The 21,272-nt window shown below is 37.1% G+C and overlaps 1 protein-coding gene across 2 annotated transcripts in view; it reads left to right on the top strand.

The window, feature by feature from the left end:
* Nucleotides 1-21,272, top strand: part of LOC122038330 (probable cyclic nucleotide-gated ion channel 20, chloroplastic) — a 76,709-nt gene that overhangs the window by 38,162 nt on the left and 17,275 nt on the right. For both annotated transcript variants that reach the window (XM_042598028.1, XM_042598027.1), the window contains exon 8: nucleotides 10,917-11,165. In XM_042598028.1, coding sequence (XP_042453962.1) covers nucleotides 10,917-11,165 — 249 coding nt within the window. The remainder of the gene's footprint in view (nucleotides 1-10,916; nucleotides 11,166-21,272) is intronic.

The following is a 21,272-nucleotide window of genomic DNA, read 5'->3' as shown; positions in this document are numbered from 1 at the left end:
TCAAAGGAGTAGAAAGAAAAGTCGAAAAACTGCTGCGTATACAGATTCAAAGGCATAGAAAGAAAGGTCAGAAACTTGCTGCATACACAGATTCAAAGGAGTAGAAAGAAGGTCGAAAACCTACTGCATATACAAATTCAAAGGAGTAAAAAGAAAAGGGTTTAAGAGGTGCCTTTGTGCTCGAAGGCTTGGTGTTGGCGCAGGTGACGATGAGGAGCAACGATGGGGCATCCCTTTGGCCTCGTTCTTCCTTCCAAGGTCGAAGCTGAGATCTCTCCTTCTCCCTTTCTTTTCTTTCGCCGAGACCTCTCCCTCTCCCTTTCTTTTCTGATGGTGCGGGAAGCATCCGACGATCGAACTTTAGTTTTGATAATGACAAAGGGATTCAAAGTTAAGATTATTTGTTATCTAATATGTTCATGGAGCTTGCAAGAAAGTCCTAAGTGATACTTAGGCAAAAGTCCTAGCTGCGGTTAGGCAAGGTGAAAACCCTAGGGGGTGATAACCCTAGGTCCTAGGGGGTGGTAACCCTAGGTGAAGGAAAAAACCTAAGGGGGGTAACCTTAGGTCTTAGGGGGTGGTAACCCTAGCTGGAGAAAAACCCTAAGGGGCGGCAACCTTAGGTCCTAGGGGGTGGTAACCCTAGGTGGAGAAAAATTCTAGGGGGCGGTAACCCTAGGTCCTAGGGGGTGGTAACCCTAGGCGGAAAGTCCGGTCGGTCTGGAGGACCGGACTAGCAACAGGTAATCTCTCCTGAGGAGAGTAGGTGAGGACGCGTTCCCCGTAGAGGGAACAGTAGGCGTCAGGTCGATCTAGGGTTTTCGGTCGGAAATCCGAAGTCAGACCCGGACAGTCTGATGACTGTCAAACTCTTAATTTATCATGCTTATATCAGTTCTAACTTTGTCTTGCAGGGTACCATATTGTTTTGAGACTAACATATCTTGTAGGTACAAAAGGAACAAGTTAAGCCTCGGATGAACAATGTCCGAGGAGCCTCTATGGAGCTTGAAGGCGCCTCGGGTGCAAGTCGAAGCCAGCTGTCCAGAGGAGCTGGAGGCGCCCTCATTGGGACTGAAGGCGCCTTGGACCAAGGCTTGAAGGCGCCTTAAAGAGGCTTGAAGGCGCCTTAAACTAGATAAGGTGCGACCAGTTCTGTGTTGATCCACGCGTGCGACTCGGCGGCCTGGAGGCGCCTTGGACAGGCTTAGAGGCGCCTTCAGCACAGTATAAAAGAAGGTCTCGAGGCAGAACTCAAACAATTAAGTTCTAAGCTTCCTTTCCTCAACATGCTGCCAACGAGACGACCTAGAAGTGCTGCGAATTGACACCGACGACCCGGAGCTCCGAATCTTCAGTATTTCCTACTGTCGTTGGTATAATTTAGTCGCTTCTTTTAATCATTGTACTTCATCTCGTAAAACACTAATCGAGTAAAGCAGCGGAAATATAAAAGAACACAATGCAAACACAAGGTATTTACTTGGTTTGGAGCCTGTGACGACTCCTACTCCAAGGCCCACGATCGTTGATCGCTTCCGGTGGGCAACAACTATAAGCTCGTTAATGTGTTTACAAGATGAAGTACAATGATTAAAAGAAGCGACTAAATTATACGAATGACAGTAGAAAAAACTGAAGATTCGGAGCTCCAGGTCGTCGGTGTCAATTCGCAGCACTTCTAGGTCGTCTCGTTGGTAGCACGTTGAGGAAAGGAAGCTTAGAACTTAATTGTTTGAGTTCTGCCTCGAGACCTTCTTTTATACTGTGCTGAAGGCGCCTCTAAGCCTATCCAAGGCGCCTCTAGGCTGCCGAGTTGCACGCGTGAATCAGCACAGAACTGGTCGCACCTTATCTGGTTTAAGGCGCCTTCAAGCCTCTTCAAGGAGCCTTCAAGCCTTGGTCCAATGCGCCTTCAGTCCCAATGAAGGCACCTCCAGCTCCTCTGGATAGCTGGCTTCGGCTGGCACCCGAGGCGCCTCCAAGCTCCATGGAGGCGCCTCGGACACTGTTCATCCGAGGCTTAACTTGTTCCTTTTGTAACTGCAAGATATGTTAGTCCCAAAACAATACGGTACCCTGCAAGACAAAGTTAGAACTGATATATACATGATAAATTAAAAGTTTGACAGTTATCGGACTGTCTGGGTCTGACTTCGGATTTCCGACCGGAAACCCTAGGTCGACCCGACGCCTACTGTTCCCTCTACGGGGAATGCGTCCTCACCTACTCTCTTCAGGAGAGATTACCTGGTGCCAGTCCGGTCCTCTAGACCGACTGGACTTTCCGCCTAGGGTTACCACCCCCTAGGACCTAGGGTTACCGCCCCCTAGGATTTTTCTCCACCTAGGGTTACCACCTCCTAGGACCTAAGGTTGCCGCCCCTTAGGGTTTTTCTCCACCTATGGTTACCACCCCATTAGGACCTAAGGTTATCCCCCTTAGGTTTTTTCCTTCACCTAGGGTTACTACCCCCTAGGACCTAGGGTTACCACCCCCTACGGTTTTCACCTTGCCTAACCGCAGCTAGGACTTTTGTTTAAGTATCACTTAGGACTTTCCTGCAAGCTCCATGAACATATTAGATAACAAATAATCTTAACTTTGAATCCCTTTGCCATTATCAAAACTAAAGTTCGATCGTCGGATGTTTCCCGCACCAACAATCTCCCCCATTTTGATTATGGCAACCGAAATTCAAAGTTAAGAAAAAAGATGCAATAAAGAAAGGCATAACTAGCATAAATTTAGCACAAGGAAAAAAATAATTTAGTCCAAGAGTTTTATAAATTTTGTAGAATGCTCCCCCTTAATAAAAGCTCTCCTTAAATTTATAAATTTTCAAACTTTCTTTAATATCCTTTTGAATTTCTTCTACTCTCCTCCTTTGCCATATATCAAAAACAAATAAGGAAGAATTATCAAAATGGCTTTAGCTTATTTTGAGAAACTTAACTAAAAAAAGTTTAGAGAAGGATTTAAAATAGAGAGTTAACCAAAATATGATAAACACTTAGCTTTTTTAGAATTAATAATCATTGTAGAACCTTTAGCTAAGTGGGAAATTTTTTTTTGAAAACATAACTTTTTCGTTTAAAACTAGCTAAGATAAAATTATATTGACTTTGAAAAGTAACTTAGCTAATTTTTGATATCAAAACATTTAGTTAAACTTTGAACAAATACTTAGCAAATCTTGAAAAAGTTTTTTGGAAAGATATTTAGTTAGATTTAAAAGCTCTTTGAAAAATATTAAGCTGCTAAAACTTGAAATGCTTTTGAAAATACTTAGTTTTGAGAGGTACTTAGCCAAAATTTGTGTAAACTTAGGTTAAGTTTTGAAAGATTGAAACAAACGATTTTCGAAAGGCAAGTTTCGAAAATAGTAGGCTAAGTTTTGCAATTGGAGAGGCCTTTTTGAAAAAATATTTCGTAAAATTTTTTGAAGCCTTTTAAAAACCATTAATTTCGAATAGCCTTTTTAAAAGCTTTTAAAAAGTTGGGTTAACTTAATTTTTGAAATAAAATTCAAAAAGTCCTTTGATATGATGGCTATAGAAGTTAAAAATAATTTTTTAAGAAATTGAAAATCTTTAAAGGCAATGGAGGAGTTTAAGACCCTAATGTCTAAGCATGAGCTGAGTTAAATTATTCAATTTTCTTTTGCAAGGTAGCAGAGCCCTAAAGCGCAAGCTGAGACAATTTGCAGTGTTAATATTCTTAACCAACTGTCTAACCTTTAGCTACTAACTGAATGCCTAGAGGGCAATAGTTTTCACTTGGTTAGTCAAGTTAGTTTAGTAATCCAATTAGTTTTGACTAATGTTGGATCATTTAACTTGATTAATGTAAAGTTGGTTTTTAACGCCCAGACTCACTATGATGCACAGAAATAAGCATTCTGGAGTCCAGGCTGAAACCTATGCATCTGACACTTTTCTAAATTTTGCAAACACAAACAACTTAAGCCTAGTGTGCTTGTGAGATGCTCTGGCTGAAACTAGGGGAACATGATTTTTAGGGGGAAATTCCTTGTCTAAGTCCAAATTTAAAAAACTAATAAAATTAGGATTTTGAAAACATTATTTTTCCTAGAATTTCAAATATAATTTTAAGATTAAAAAAAATTTAAGATAGATGTAGGAAATTTGTTTGAAAATCAAGATCTATTCTACTCAATCACATTTCTATGTGTGCAGAATTAAGCAAAAGAAGACCGGTAAGTAGCTGAATTTTACTAAGCACAAGTACGACTGGTAAGCACAAAATAAGTAGAGTAACTGAGTACAACTAGACTGGAAGATGAAGGTGTCTGTGTCTAAAATCCAGGGTACAATGCATGAGATGATAGCGTCAAAGAGTAGGGTCATCAGCTGGAGGGTCGTTAGCTGGAGGTGGTGCAAGAGGCTGCTCGGGTGCTGGCTATCCCTGGCGACGTATCTCACCCCGGAGGGAAGTGAATCCGGCAGCTATCTCGGATCATAGGGATCGGAGGAAGCGATGACTATCTAGAACAGCCCGTCGCGTCTGAATGGACTGTACCTCGAGACGAGCGAGTCTGTCCTCGACGGAAAGTGGTGTCGAAGTCGAAGGTCCGGCTGAAGTGGAAGGCCCGGCGGAGGTGGAAGGTAATGGATCTCCGAAGAACTCCTCGGCTAAGAAGTCGGGCCACTCCTCTCCCTCGCCTGGAACAATGTCGGGCGGTGCATCCTCGTCCTCTGGAGCAATAGGAGCAGCGGCTGGCTGAGGCCGACCCTTCCAGGCTAGAATCCCCTCTGCGGTGATCTCTATACTGCTAACCGAAGACTATGCTGCCCTAACTCGTCGTATAGTGTAAGGGGGATAAGTGTCCCTACGGCCGTGTCTATCCTGAGGGAGGAAAAGATCTGAGTCAAGATATGACAGTAGGGTATGTGGACTACTCCTGATGTGACTGTACTAGATGCATGTATGATGTTGTGGAACATATGCAGTGCAATATCTATATCTAAACACTGACTCAGGGCGTACAGAAAGAATGAGTGAGAGGATCGCATCTTCGTGACGTCCCGAGATGTGATCGGCAAGATGCATGCTGTCAGGACTCTGTACATAACGTAGTCCTGAACCCTAAGAAGAGTTGACCTGAACTCAGTTAGGCCAAATAGTCTCTCCTCCCCGAAAAAGTGCATATAGATGGTGTCTAATGTGATATGGGAATAGGGATCACCGAATGGTAAATCCCTACCCGGGTAGCATAGGAATGTACATGTAGACTCCCTAAGCTCTAAACTAGTGCGAATCAGAGAAAAGTAAACTGGATGTCTGATCCACCAACTCTGGTGGAATACGTACTATCATCAACCTTCTCGAGGTTGTGATAGAACTGTGCACACAAATCCTGGTTTACTGTATTGTTGCAGTAAACCAATTTCCCTAACTAATAGTGTTCAATCATCTGGATTACGGGGTGACAGAACTGGGCAAAAAATGACCTACCTACGCACCTAGGTTTAATGGATTCAAATGTAAATCTAGCAAAGTCTACCCTATACCGCTCAGAGGGGAATCTAGGATCCGTAGAAGGGGTCCTAACCGGTGTAGGATCAGCATGTCGGCGTTTTCTGATTTATGCAACATATAACTAAAAAAGATGCAGAACAATAACATAAAAGGGCAATAGGATAGTTTAAGGTATACCTAGGAGGCATTGTAGGATGATTGAGAGGGAAAAGTTGGGTGGAAGGCGCCTTAGGTGTTGGATTTGCGTAGAGAACACACGGGAAACTCGTGGGAGTTTTCGGCAAAAAACGAATAGAATCATTTCTATTCGTGGTAAAAATCTTGGTCGAAGGCGCCTTATACGCGTTATGAGGCGCCTTGGACCTTCTATTTGAGGCGCCTTAGAGATGATCCGAGGCGCCTTCGACAAAGTTGGCGGGATTATTCCTGCCTCTTGTGAGGGCGCCTCCCTTTTGTGGGAGGCGCCTCAGTTAGGCTACGTGTTTTTTTTAATTTTTTATTTTTATTTATTTGTATTTTTTTTGGGTTAAAAGTTAATAGTAAGTTAATTTTAAAAAAATATAAAGTTAATTAAATTTCGAAAAAATATTAAGATTTATAAAATATTAAGTTAATTAAATTTTGAAAAATTATTAGGATTTAATTTGATTTGGAAAAAAAATAAGTTAATTAAATTTTGAAGTTAATTTTTTAAAATAATGTTTAAGTTAATTAAAATTTTTAAAAAAATGTTGAAGTTAATTAAATTTTGGAAAATGTTTAAGTTAATTTAATTTAAAAAAATGTTTAAGTTAATTAAATTTTTAAAAAAATGTTTAAGTTAATTAATTTTTTTTTTAAAAATGTTTAAGTAAAAGAATGCTTAAGTAAAAAAATGTTTATTTAATTTAATTTAGTTTAATTTTATTTTATTTTAATTTTAATTTAATTTAATTTAATTTAATTTTAATTTTAATTTTAATTTTAATTTTAATTTAATTTAATTTAATTTAATGTTTAAGTATTGGTTTGGGATTAACATATCTTGTAGGTACAAAAGGAACAAGTTAAGCCTCGGATGAACAGTTTTCGAGGCGCCTCCATGGAACTTGGAGGCGCCTCTGGTGCAAGCCGAAGCCAACTGTCCAGAGGAGCTGGAGGCGCCTTCATTGGGACTGAAGGCGCCTTGGACCAAGGCTTGACGGCGCCTTAAACCAGATAAGTTGCGACCATTTCTGTGTTGATCCACGCGTGCGACTCGGCGGCCTGGAGGCGCCTTGGACAGGCTTGGAGGCGCCTTTAGCATAGTATAAAAGAAGGTCTCGTGGCAGAACTCAAACAAGCAAGTTCTAAGCTTCCTTTCCTCAACATGCTGCCAACGAGACGACCTATAAGTGTTGCGAATTGACACCGACGACCCGGAGCTTCGAATCTTCAGTTTTTCCTATTGTCGTTGGTATAATTTAGTCGTTTCTTTTAATCATTGTACTTCATCTTGTAAACACATTAACGAGCTTATAGTTGTTGCCCACCGGAAGCGATCAACGATCGCGGTCATTGGAGTAGGAGTCGCCACAGGCTCCGAACCAAGTAAATACCTTGTGTTTGCGTTGTGTTCTTTTATATTTCCGTTGCTTTACTCGATTAGTGTTTTACGAATCAAACAAAATAGCCACGAGCGCTATTCACCCCCCCCTCTAGCGCTTTCGATCCAATAATTGGTATCAGAGCCTGGACTGCCAGAAGGTTTAACCACCGACTGTGCACAAGAGCTATGGTCTGATTGAGTTATGTGGGTACAATATTGACCTCGAACAAAGAAAGTGGGGGCTCCTATGTTCGGATCAAGAGGACCAGATACTAGGCAGGAAGTCCTAGTAGGTCGGGTGGACCGAGGGGCAGAAAGACCTGGTGGGTCGAGGATCGGACATGGGAAGCCTGTGGTCCTTTGTTTGAGGGGAGATTGTTGGTGTTGCAAGGTTGCAAACATAGTCCCACATTGAAAACACATTGGAAAGATCATGAGTTTATAAAGAGAAAAATATCTCCATTGGTATGAGGCCTTTTGGGTTGCAAACATTCTTGATTGGTAAGGACTTGGTTATGTCTGTTGAACATGCACAAGGTTAATTAAAGGTACAAACTTGAATAACTTAAAGTAAATGGACAAACTTGAATATATATTATACTGTTCATAAACATTGTTCATGAATCGCCAACAAAGCTTGTGAACCATGCCTATCAATAAAGCTCTTATCAAATTTGTAAATAAACAAAGGTTTCAAAATGAACAAACAAGTTTGTAATACCAACCTTTCAACTAAACAAATTTTAAAATATAAAAACTTCATAAAATCTAATAAACTTAAATCTAACTAATTTGATCTCTATGAAGTCCTACATATTATTAGGTACAAAATAGATCATGTGGCACATTTTTCCCTTTTTCATAGTTTTATTATGAAAACAACCCTAACCAAGGAATAACATAAATCAAAAAGAAAAGGACATGGCCGTCGAGTGTGCACTCCCAGGTATGAGTTAGTTCATCAATCAAGTCCCTCCGTTTCCTTCTTACTTGCACCATATGAATTTAGTGAGTCTAAAAACTCAGCAAGTTTTAACATTTTATAGTAAAAAATCAATATACATTCACAAGCTGATATATATATATATATATAAAAGAAAATATTTTAAACATTTAACAGCAAATGTTATCTTTCATTGTAAAAAATAATTAAGTCAATTCTTAGCATTGAATGTAGCTCCTTTTTTCTCAACCTCTATTCATATGACCAAATTTTTACCATAATACTAAGTTGATCAGGTTCATCGGATTCTTCTTAAGTTAGATTCCCAAACATCTTTTATTTAGGTAAAATTCACCGGGTCCTTCCTAAGCTGGTGCATTATACTTCTTTTGTTTTTGGTAATATTCACAGGACCCTTCTTAAGTCGGATTCCCCTACCCGTCACATTGTCGCAAAAACTCATACTATCCTTCATTCGATTGCATGGTATCGTCAAAGAAACACATGACAAATTGTGAATCTTCTTAAATTAAGCATAGGAAATAGTTAATGGTACAAAGACTATCTAAGCATTAAAATAATCCTAATAATAAAAATTAAATTAATAATTTATCCTCATTCTAACTAATAATTTTCTTAATTTCCTTAAATGAATTTGTAGCCATTTTCTTAACTGATTGATAGCTATTTCATTAGTCAACCAAATGGATTACTTATTCTACCTATCAATTAATTTCATCTGTAAAGTTAATTAATCTGTAATTAAATCAATCAGATCACCTAATAGCCTTATAATTAATCAATTAGTTATTCAATTATCAATCCTGTTGATTAATTATAAAGATTACCTCACCTAATCAATAATTTAGATTTGTATTAACATAGTTAATTATAAATTATTAGTCAAACTAATTCAATGAGTTCGTTAACTAACTAATCATAATTTAATTAACCAAGTAATCCAATTTAACTAATATGTAAATATGAATTAATCAATACTATTAATTAGCCTGTTAATTAATTATCAATCCTACTAACCATAATTAGTCTACATATGTTAATCATTTATTTTTCCTCTTTATGAATTAATCAGTGTCATTAATTAGCCAGTTAATTAATTATCAATCCTACTAACCATAAATAGTCTGCATAAGTTAATCATTTATTTTTCCTCTTTTGTAATCGTCTAAATTTTCTTAACTGAATTTGTAGCAAATTCTCAACTGTTTGATCAACGATCTATCAATCATTTAATTGATCTATGATTTAATTAATACTTATTAATTAACTCATATTCAACTTAATAATTTAATCACTCTATAGTTGGATTAATTCATTAATTATGCATTCCATAAGGTCATTAATTAACTAATTAATCAATCGGTTAAATGCTCTTGATTTGTTATTCATTAAGTCCCCTCGGGGCGGTGCGATGGTTAAGACATGGGGTGTTGCCACATGAGGTCTTGGGGTCGAAACTCGGCGTGACCGAGCATAACCTCCCCCATGTCTTGGCCATTTGCACTAATGGCTAGTAGCCACTCGTGATTTATCTCCTCCGTGTTAACCTAGGGACGGGTTGGCGGGGGCGCTGGGGGCGAGCGAATCACCTTTTGCCACATGATTTTTTATTCATTAGCATAGTAGATTACCAATAATTCAGTTTACTCATCCCATGAAAAATTCCATTTTAATTGATTCATCTATTAATTAATCACCTAATGAATCAATAAGTATCACAGCATTAACTAATTAAAGTATTAACAATAACCCAAAACCCAATTAACCCTACTGTTAATTTAATTAATTAATTCCTTAACTTCATCAACTTCCAAGTGATCAAAACGCTAACTGCATAGTCTCATTAATTTTACAAATTTATTAATTAAATAAATCCAATTAACCATTAATTACTTACATGCCCTCTAATTGATTCTGCCGTTAATAAATTAGACCATATCTTTTAATCAGCAATAATTAATTAAGCTAGCTAAACTAGTTTTAATCCAACAGTTTAATCTATGTTACCCTTACCCAATGGAAAATAAAATCTTGTTGAAATTAAATTTTACAATTCTTTCAAGAAAGAAATCTTACATGAAAAATAAACACAAGCAACATGGTCTATATCAAAAAGTCATTGAAACTTCATCAAAACCTTCCTACGATTTAAAAACATACTTTTTAACATCAAGACATGCAACCAACCTCAAAACATTCATACTACGACCCATATAGTGTAGACAAACATGTTAAAAAAACTTGCCTTAGTATTTTGCGTGTGAAAAGATACTTAATGAGACATAGGGGAACGACATGAGGCAATCCGGCAACGTTCTTCCTCAATTTCCTCAAGGATTGCTAAGGGTTGGGAGGGAGAAAGGGCGGCGGCACAAATACGAGAGAAAACCTAAAATTTCTCTCTTAAAGGAATATATTTAAAAGGGTAGGGAAGATGAGTTTTCTAACAAATTAGGCCGGGTCCGTTAATTTATTATTTAACATATTAATTATTCCATCCCTTTAGTATAAATATTTTTATGATACATTAAAAATTAACTAAATAACATAAAAACTCAATTTATTTAATCATACTTATGTTGTTTTTGGCACTACATATTAAGCATTATAAAAAAAAAGACTCTCGAATAGGAATTTGTTGGTTGAACCAAAATGATAATATCCCAATCTTTGCCTCCATGATCTCTCTACAGCTATACTAGCATCATTTAACTGCTTAATTAGCCTGTATTTTTTGCATAATTTAACACTTTTTTTTAAAAAAATTTATTGCATAAACTTATGCTCTATAGGGGCATTTAAACCCCTCCTATAGACTATCACCAATTGGTAATCATTATCAGAATGAATTGTTTACAGTTGTTCCTCATTGTTTTTTTCAGAGAGTAAATCAGTGTCTGCAGGATGCCTGTACTTCACAGTTTCTAAATTGTAAAACTTTGATAGATTGTGGTCGTGGTGATGTTGATGAAGGACAAAGACAAATGTGGGTTAATGATTCCAATTCTAATTCTTGCTTTGACATTGTTGATGGAACCTTTAGATATGGGATTTACCAACAAGTTGTTTTGCTAAGCACTCAGCCTAACGTTGTACAAAGATATATTTATGCTCTATTTTGGGGTTTTCAGGTAATGTTACATATGTTGTACTTAAATTGAAATTCTCTAGCCAATTTCTTGTAGTTATACGGCTGTGGTAATATTACATATCTTATTAAACCCTAGATTGACTATTAACTTGTGAGCTTGAAATTCTAATAATCTTGTTAAACAGTCAAACCCAGGAGTCTAAATTCTGCTTTTCTTATTGTTCTGTTGTCTACTTGTTTTATCACCCCTCATGGACTTGTTGTGCAGTCATCAACGACTATGAAGAAATGCTACTGGAAATTCTAATTTTGGGATTAGATAGAATTCTGAGCATGGAAGAAATCCTTTGTTAAGAACGAAGTCTTAAACTACAATATTTCCTATAGAGTTTATATATGTCTGTGTGTAGACTAGACCTGACCCCAGGTCGGGTCCGTAACCAGGTCAACGGGTCGGGTCTGTAACTAGGTCAACGGGCCGGTTTCGGTTCCTTAAGTGCAAAACCGGCAGACCGCCAGTTAACCGCCGGTTCAACTAGATATTTTTTTTTTTGTTTTTTGCTCGTTGGACCGGTGGTTCCTAGCCGTTGGAACTGCAGGTTTCCTAGCCGTTGAGGGAGGGGTGCGGGATTTTTTAGGATATTTTTTTTAACGGTTAGGATCATTTGACCGTTTTTTGATCAATGACTATGATTTAATGCCCGTTACTATCCAAACTCTATAAATAGAGAGTTCATTTTATCATTTTCACACACATCTTCTCTACCCTTAATCTCAATTTCGTATTCTCTATATGTTTTCGTCTTCATTTCTACGTACTTTTGTTTTCAATTTTCAATTACAATGTAAGGAGGTTGTGGAGGTGCATCATCTCAAGCTCAGAAGGGAAAGGAAATAGTGAATCCGCGAGAGGAGGACCCCAACATTCAATCCATCGATGATAAGATCGAGCACCTTCCGAATCTGACACCCGAAACACAAGGAAGTACCTATGCAATTACTTCTAAGGTTCGAGAAATTTCTCCTTTAAAGTATTCTATTTTTACTAAATTTTTTGAGAAGATCACTCTTCCGTCGGGAGAAATGCGTGCAAAATATAAGTACTGCAATGCTTCCTACAAATTCTAAGCCGACGCCGACTATGGGTCGTTGAAACGACATGTAGAAACGAAGCACCTGACAGAATATGGACTCGACCATTCTCAAATACAATTATCAAGATTTTCTTCAACTAGCGGTAGTACTGATTCTGGTTTATTTTTATATTCGGATAATAAATTAAGAGAATCATTTGCTAAATTTGTTTTCGTAGAACATCTTTCTTTTAGTTTTGGATCTAAATGCACATTTGAATATTTTTATAAAAAAATCTCTTAATTCATGTGTTAAACGTGTTCCTAGGACTACACTTACTTTTACAATTAAAAAATTAGTAAAGAAAGGAAAAAAGAATTTAATTGATGAATTTAGTAAGTTAGATAATAAAGTTTCTTTATGTTCCGATATTTAGAGTGATAATTGGCAAACACATTTGTATATGAGTGTGACTTGTCATTGATCGATAACTCTTGGAACCTCCAAAAAAGATTGTTAGCTTATAGAGTTTTTCATGAATCACCTAATGCTCATAACATCGCACAATTATTATCTTTAATTTTAGAAAAATATGGATTAACTCATAAAATATTTTCAATATCATTAGATAATGCTAATTTCAATACCGCTTGTATAGATGATCTAAAATTTGTTTGTCAACCTAAAATTTGTTTGTATAGATTATTGGTGATTTATTTTTTCATATTCATTGTGTATACCATGTTTTAAATTTATGTGTTTATGATTGAATAAAAATTTTAGAAAATTATATTAAACCAATTATAATTGCAATTTCTTATTTATGGTCTCATCTATCTATAATGAAACAATAGGGTAGATTTTGTAATACTAATTAAATGAGACCTAAAAATTTTCACATGATGTTCCAACACATTGGAATTCAACATACCAATTATTACAAAATTCATTTCAATATAAAGAATTATTATGTTTATTTTTAACACAAAATACTAATAGTAATATATCTATATATATTCATAATAATGGAATATTTGTATTAGTATTTGTGAAATTTTAAAAGTGTTTATTGATGCAACCGAACAACTTTCCGGTGTTTATTATCCCATTACTCAATTAATTTTAGAAAATTTTTCTAATAAAATATTAGTTTTAAATGAATATATTAATAATAAATCTTTATTTTCTTGCATCTTAGCTATGAAAACTAAATGGGAAAAATATTTTTATTTTATTTCTGAAATTTATTTAATTGTATTTGCTTTAAATCCTATATTTAAATTAGAAGTTTTACAAGAAATGTTAACTTTATATTATGACGCTTTAATTTCAATTAAAGATTCTTCTTTTTCTGCTCTAGTTAATGTTAGAATTTATTTATATGATATTTATAATCAATATTATGCAAAATATGGATCACAAACTAATATTTTTGAAATACAAAAAACTACTAGTAGTAATTTAAAACTTACAAAAACATAACTTTTATTAAAAAGAACGAACGAAACGTACATGAGGATCCTCAAGTTCCACACAGGAATTTGAGAATTATTTTACGACTTATTTTGATTTTAATGAAATAGATAGCGAAAATTTCGATATCTTAAAATGGTGGTCACATAAGGCTCAAAGCTTTCCCATCCTTTCCGTGATCACCAAAGAAATTTTAGCTTGTCCAGGGTCAACTGTTGCTGTGGAGCAGACATCAGTGCCGGCGGCAACATATTAGATGAACGACGATCAACTTTCTCTCCCGACTCATTGGATGCCCAAGTATTTCTGGACGATTGGACTAGAGCCGAGAAAAGAATCCAAGGAATGTAACTTTCAGATGACGAAGTTGAAGATTTTGATACTGAAGGAACGAATACAATAGGAACGGAAAATGAAAGTGAGTGACAATGTAAAAGAACTACGTGAGCTTTGATTCCCCTATACTTAAGGGGATGTGTAGGCAACTTAAATAAGTGCAACCCTTTTTTAAAATAAATTTTTATTTTTTATTTTTTATTTTTTATTTTTTTAATATAATAATATTGAACCATGGCGAATTATGAATCGAACCGTGAACCGGCGGTTCCGAACCGTGAACCGTAACTGTCTTGGGTGGTTAAGGTTAAGGGTCGACCTACCAGGAACCGTCGAACCGTCGGTTCCGAACCGTCGGTTCCGAACCGACGGTTCCGAACCGGCGGTTCTAAGCTGTGGTTAGGTCTAGTGTAGACATACAAAACATTAAACTATATATGAGAAGCCAAGCCAGTTCCATCTCGCTCTGATGAGCCCCACTTAAGCTTAAAGCTTGGTTGCTCGCAGAGGTCAAATTGTATTTTTTCCCCAACAATAGTTGAGAATCTTTTTTTGTTTTCTCTTCGTTTATTGGATATGGATAACTACAAGGCACTTCATGTCCGGGTATTGGTCCTCAATAGAAATCAGATGTGCCAACTGTGCTGAGTTTGGTGTCCATCCCATGCCAAGGCCATTCAGCTGCTGGATGATCTGGTAAGCCCTACATGGAGGCAATATAAGTGTTGTTGAGAAGGAACCAATGGTCTCGTGCTGAAGAGCTCATCTTAGTGGTCTCCTCTGGTCTCAACATAATCGAGAAAAGTGTCAGTCTCAACACTAAGGATGACGCACTAGTCTTGATCTGAACAAGTAGCGAAGATGTGATATGGGGAAGATGAGGGTTGTAGTATCATAGTATTTTTAATGTCTGTGGACTAGGAAATGATAGGTTTTGCTTATGTTGACCGGCACGAATGATTTTCAAAACCATGTATAACTAATTAATTTAAATAGCATTTACTTCTTTTATGAAGTCAAAATCTCCTTTGCCTGGGTATAAGTAAATTTAAGCCTTAGGAAGCACAGAGACCCGCATTTGAGGTTGAAAATAAAATTTGTTATGTATTCTTGTTTCTTTTCACTTAATGTAAAAATATTATATTTGAGTTAACTTGTTGCCACATTAAATAAGTTGGTCAAAACCCCCTAGAGAACTAAGAATCATAACTGTGAGAGTTTGTTTGTATCCATTTTAAGGTCTGTAATGCAAGGCATGCAGTCCTATATACTTGGAGAGAATTTGGGGATGACTAAAAAAATTAGGGAAGATTTTAGGAAGAGAGGTGGTGAAAATGTGGCCTGCTGAGATAAGAGACAGAAGAATATGAGAAGTTAAATACATTTTCTCCCTTCATACCAATCTTTTGCCATTGCATGAAGAAACTGAGAGAGATTCAAATGTTTGACAAGTCCCCATCTCTTTCTTTTCTTCTCCATGGGTGCCAAATTACTTAACATGAAGGTAAGTGATTGATGCCATCTGAGATCCTTGATGTGGTGCTGCTCACATGAACTGAAAGGAAGCTGCATGTGCCAACAAAAGTGCTAGTTGAAAGTGCCCACATGGTGCCAACAGTGTTGCTAATGGTAGCGCATGACTTTGCTGGTGTTGCCCAAAAGTAGAGGTCTAGGGTGCACCAAGTGAAGTGGAAAATAGCGGGAAGAATAGGTAAAATCATACTAGTATAGTTTAGGATTAGTCTCCCTATTTTCTATTATACAAGCTAATATCTTTATGATGGTTTCCATCCTCTCTTTCTTTTATCTCCTCCTTTCTTTCTGATCTTTTTGATTTCTTTCTTCCCTCTTAAGTAAACATAGCTCAAGTCCTGAATGCAAAATATGAAACACCTGTATTTTAATAATATAGAAGTTCTTGTTGGGACCTTGATCATCGGGGCGGGACGGTCACCCACTTCGTTTGCTTTTCTATACTTATTAGCGCAGCGGAAATACACACAACTAAATATGAAAGCTAACCCTAGAAACAAGAAAAGAAAACAAACCCTAACACGTTTGTTTACGTGGTTCGGAGATGATGCTTCTACTCCACGGTTGTCTGTAAGGTGGACAATCCCTCAATCCGTCGATGGATTAGTCTCCGGAACTCCGGTTAGCTTAATCCTCCTTGTCGGTGGTGAAACCTCACCACAAATTCGATCAAGAAACCTTGATTGCTCTAAGCTTTGGAGACTCTATTAGGGGTTAACCACCTCTAATTTTGTCACCAGAACCAGCTAATCATAATTTCATTATATAGAGCTTGAGAGAAAACACCCAAGCTGTGTTTCTACCACAAGTCGACTATCATACTTACCAGTTGACTGGCCTATGTGGAATTCAACCGTTACAACCTAACGGCTCGATTCCAGTCGACTGCTTACCATGGATTAATCATCCGGTCTTCATGGGTTGAGCGAACAGAAGCATTCTGTTCGCTCCGAGTCTACTGCCTAGTCGACTGGTAACTTTACCTGTTGATTGGTAACCGTAGAACCACAAACCTTGAAATTCCATTCTAGGTTTGCTGGTTCTTAACCATCAGTCAACTGAGACATATACCAGTCGACTAGTAAATTCTAACTCAGGGTTTTACCCTCGAGTACAATCACTCATGTACTTGTCCTTGCTCGCACAATCTTGACCTTGCCTTCTAGCCTCCTCCATCAGCCTGCGTCCCTCGGATGCTTCCCCATCTTTCACGCCTTGTCTTCAAGAGCTTCCTTCAGCCTTATCCTTATGTCGAGTCTTCCATTGCCAGCAACCTTGACCTTGCCTTCTAGGTTCCTCCATCAGCCTTGCGTCTCTCGGATGCTTCCCTATCTTTCACGCCTTGTCTTCAAGAGCTTCCTTCATCCTTGTCCTTATTGTCGGGTCTTCCATTGCCAGCACAACCTTGACCTTGCCTTCTAGCTTCCTCCATCTGCCTTGCATCCCTCGGATGCTTCTCTATCCTTCACGCCTTACCTTCAAGAGTTTCTTTCGGCCTTGTCCTTGTTGTTGGGTCTTCCTTTGCCAAGTATCACTTGGACTTACACGGCCAAGCCTCAATCTTTGACTTACACCGCCAAGACTCCCATGCTTGGACTTTACCTTTGCCAAGATTACACTTGGTCTTTCCTTACACTTGTTAGCTGCACACTTAGCAGCGCATATCCAATATAGATGCAAACCCTAATTTAAACCCTTGCCCAAACATCTAAACCTAAGGGTACATTGATTGCTCCAACAATCTCTCCTTTTTTTTTGATGTTTGGTAGTCGTTTAAGTTAGGAAGACAAATAATGCAATACATATGTAAATAAATATGCAATTTACTCATGCATATGTAATGGACCCTAATCCTTGGCTCCTCCTTCACCTAAGCTCTCCTTTGAGTTAGGATTCCTTACAAAGGTATTTAGGTTTCCCACTTAAACCTAAACTTCTCCCCCTTTTCCATTCATCAAAAAGAGCTCCAACAATATCCCAATTATTGGACTCTTATACCTTTAATGACCATAATTATTATGTATTAATTCTCCATATGATTACATACATGTATATCATCTTTTTGGTCATTTCATATTATTGAAAATAGTTTTAGACTGTCTCAGTCGACTGCCATAGTCCCCAGTCGACTGCCCTTATTGAATCAACCTTACAGAGTCATTCTGTGTTCGATAAACAATGTTACCAATCGACTGGTTTCTGATAGCAGTCGACTGACACTAAAATTTAAGCCAAAACTCATTTCTAAACCCAATTTCAGAAATGCACCAGAAATTCTATAGATCTCCAAAAATTTCCAAATTTGGTGGAGAAGTCTATTTTACCATTGTCTACTTGGGAAACATATATTTAAGAATATATATATCTCGGATCCCAAGATAGACATAAAATTCTGTTGGTTGCTACTCGGAAAACCTAGAGGTTCTACAAAAATTTTGTACAAAGGTTTGAACCTTTTCCTAGCTACCATGTGTTCTTTTAAATTAAATTTTGGATCGCCTGCGGAACTTAACACGTTTGATCCAAAACTTAATCTATTCGTTCTTTTAGGTTTTGACTTGGGTCTCCTGCGGAACTTAACACGTTCGACCCAAATCACCTTAAGTTATTAATTTCATTAAATATTAATTTCCATAATTGGTTCCCAGTACTGACGTGGCGAGGCACATGGCCTTCTTGGATATGGGAGCAACCACCACCGACTAGACAAAACCTTTTATGGAAAAATAATATTTAATTTCCTAAAATAACTTTAGGTTAACCGAAAAGAACAATCAAATCACAAGGGAAAGAAAAACAAAATAACACTATATCGAAAACAAATTCGAAACTCTAGAATCGTATGCCTCTTGTATTTGGTATTATTTCCATAAATAACTAGTATGATGCGGAAAGATAAATTACTAGTTATACCTTGTAGAAAAACCTCTTGATCTTCTACCGTATTCCTCTTCTAACCTCGGACGTTGTGTGGGCAACGATCTTCCGAGATGAGAAACCACCAAGCACCTTCTTCTTCTCCTAGCTAGGTTCGGCCAATCACAAAGAAGCTTCACCAAGGACGAAGAACAAAACACCAACCAAGCTCCAAGGGATACAAGCTTTCTCTCCTTCTTCTTCTTCTTCTCCAAGTAGTATCCGGCCACCACAAGAACTCCAAGCAAGAGATAAGTTTCGGCCACCACAAAAGAGGAAGAAAGGAAGAGGATGGCCGGCCACAATAATTTCCTTCAAGGATGAATAATTTCGGCCACCACCAATGCTCCAAGGGATGCTAGAGATGAGACTTGCTTTCTCTCCTTCTCCTTCCTTGATCCGGCCACAAACAAAAGCTCCACCAAGAAGATAGGTTTCGGCCAACAAGAGGAGAAGAGAGAAAGGGAAGGGCCGGCCACCACACCAAGGAAAAGAGGGAGGAAAAATAATAGAGGTTGTTCACCATGAAGGCACCCCTACCCCTTCTTTTATATTTCTTGGCTTTGGCAAATAAGGAAATTTATTTATAATAAAATTTCCTTAACTTTCCTTGATAACAATTAATTAAGAAAAAAATTAAATAAAATTTCCTAATTAATTGTATGTGGCCGGCCACCTCATGTAGAGCAAATAGGATAATTTTAATCAACAATTAAAACTTCCTTTTTTGTCTTTGGAAATTTTAAAAAAATAAAATTTCCTTTTAAAATCCCTTCATGGTTGATAAAAAGAAATTTCTATAATTTTAATTTTCAACATGTGAATAATTTTTCAGAGAAAATAAAATATCTTTCCAACCTACAAATAAGGAAAGAGATCTAATCTCTTTCTTTTAATCTTTTTGTAGATCTTTTTAAAGAGAGATATTTTAATTTTAATTCTCTGTAATAAATTATATCTTCCACATAATAAAAATTAAAATTAAAATTCTTTTTAATTTAATGGGGGCCGGCCACCTAAGCTTGGGTTCAAGCTAGGGCTCCCATGAACCAAGGCTTGGCCGGCCCTAGCTTGAACCACAAGCTAGCTTGGCCGGCCCCTTTCTCATGGATATGAAGGTGGGTATAGGTGGGTATAGTACTCTATAAATAAGAGGCTACGATAGGGACCGAGAGGAGGAATTGGTTTTGGTCTCCCGATAAAATTAAGCATCCCGTGTTCGCCCCGAACACACAACTTAATTTTATCAATAATAATTCATTCCACTAGAGAACTATTATTGAACTACCGCACCAATCCCAAATTACATTTTTGGGCTCCTTCTTATTATGAGTGTGTTAGTCTCCCTGTGTTTAAGATATCGAATGTCCACTAATTAAGTGAGTTACTGACAACTCATTTAATTAATATCTAAGTCCAAGAGTAGTACCACTCAACCTTATCGTCATGTCGGACTAAGTCCACCTGCAGGGTTTAACATGACAATCCTTATGAGCTCCTCTTGGGGACATTATCAACCTAGTATCTCTAGGACACAGTTTCCTTCTATAATCAACAACACACACTATAAGTGATATCATTTCCCAACTTATTGGGCTTATTGATTCATCGAACTAAATCTCACCCACTGATAAATTAAAGAAATAAATATCAAATATATGTGCTTGTTATTATATTAGGATTAAGAGCGCACACTTCCATAATAACCGAGGTTTTTGTTTCTTTATAAAGTCAGTATAAAAGAAACGACCTCAAATGGTCCTACTCAATACACTCTAAGTGTACTAGTGTAATTATACAGTAAAGATAAACTGATACCTAATTACACTACGACTTTCCAATGGTTTGTTCCTTTCCATCTTAGTTGTGAGCTACTGTTTATAATTTATAAGGAAACCGATAACATGATCTTCTGTGTGTGACACCACACACCATGTTATCTACAATATAAATTAATTGAACAACTACATTTATCATAAATGTAGACATTTGACCAATGTGATTCTTATTTCTAGATAAATGTTTATACCAAAAGCTAGGCTTTTAGTATATACTCTAACAAATTCAAAACTATTTAAATGATTTAATTGAATATTGACTTAAAGTTCTAGTTTTGGCTTTCTCTGGATGTATATGCCCATACTAAATCATAATGCATCCCTAACATTGGTTTATATGATATTTATACATCTGAAACCAATTTTCATGTAATATGAATCTCATTTCATATTTTCATGCATGAATCTCATCCCAATTGTGCCAACCAACTAGTTTAGAGACTCAAGTCCATCTCTAAACCCTTTGGCACATTTTATGACCTATCTAGAATCTCAAGCAAGGTCCACTTGAGATCCATTGACCACGGGTCTCAAATTGACTCTTTGAGCTCTTCCTAAAGCTCTTAACCCTTGTCATCTTCCTAGGTGACTCATCTATTATGGCTAGACCACTATGATGCACCTCAAGTGACAATCGATCTAACCACTTTACTCTCTTAACCTTAGACACCTTGTTGTTAATTTCTCCTTGTCCTTAACATGGGATGATTTATCCTTGGTTTACTTATCCTTGATTTTAGACTGTCTCAGTCGACTACCATAGTCCCCAGTCGACTGCCCTTATTGAATCAACCTTACAGAGTCATTCTGTGTTCGATAAACAATGTTACCAATCGACTGGTTTCTGATAGTAGTCGACTGACACTAAAATTTAAGCCAAAACTCATTTCTGAACCCAATTTCAGAAATGCACCAGAAATTCTATAGACCTCCAAAAATTTTCAAATTTGGTGGAGAAGTCTATTTTACCATTGTCT

Source organism: Zingiber officinale, chromosome 1A, assembly GCF_018446385.1.
Source record: "Zingiber officinale cultivar Zhangliang chromosome 1A, Zo_v1.1, whole genome shotgun sequence".
NCBI classification, from domain to species: domain Eukaryota; kingdom Viridiplantae; phylum Streptophyta; class Magnoliopsida; order Zingiberales; family Zingiberaceae; genus Zingiber; species Zingiber officinale.
The sequence above is the reverse complement of the archived record's forward strand: the minus strand, read 5'-3'. Positions and strand labels throughout refer to the sequence as shown.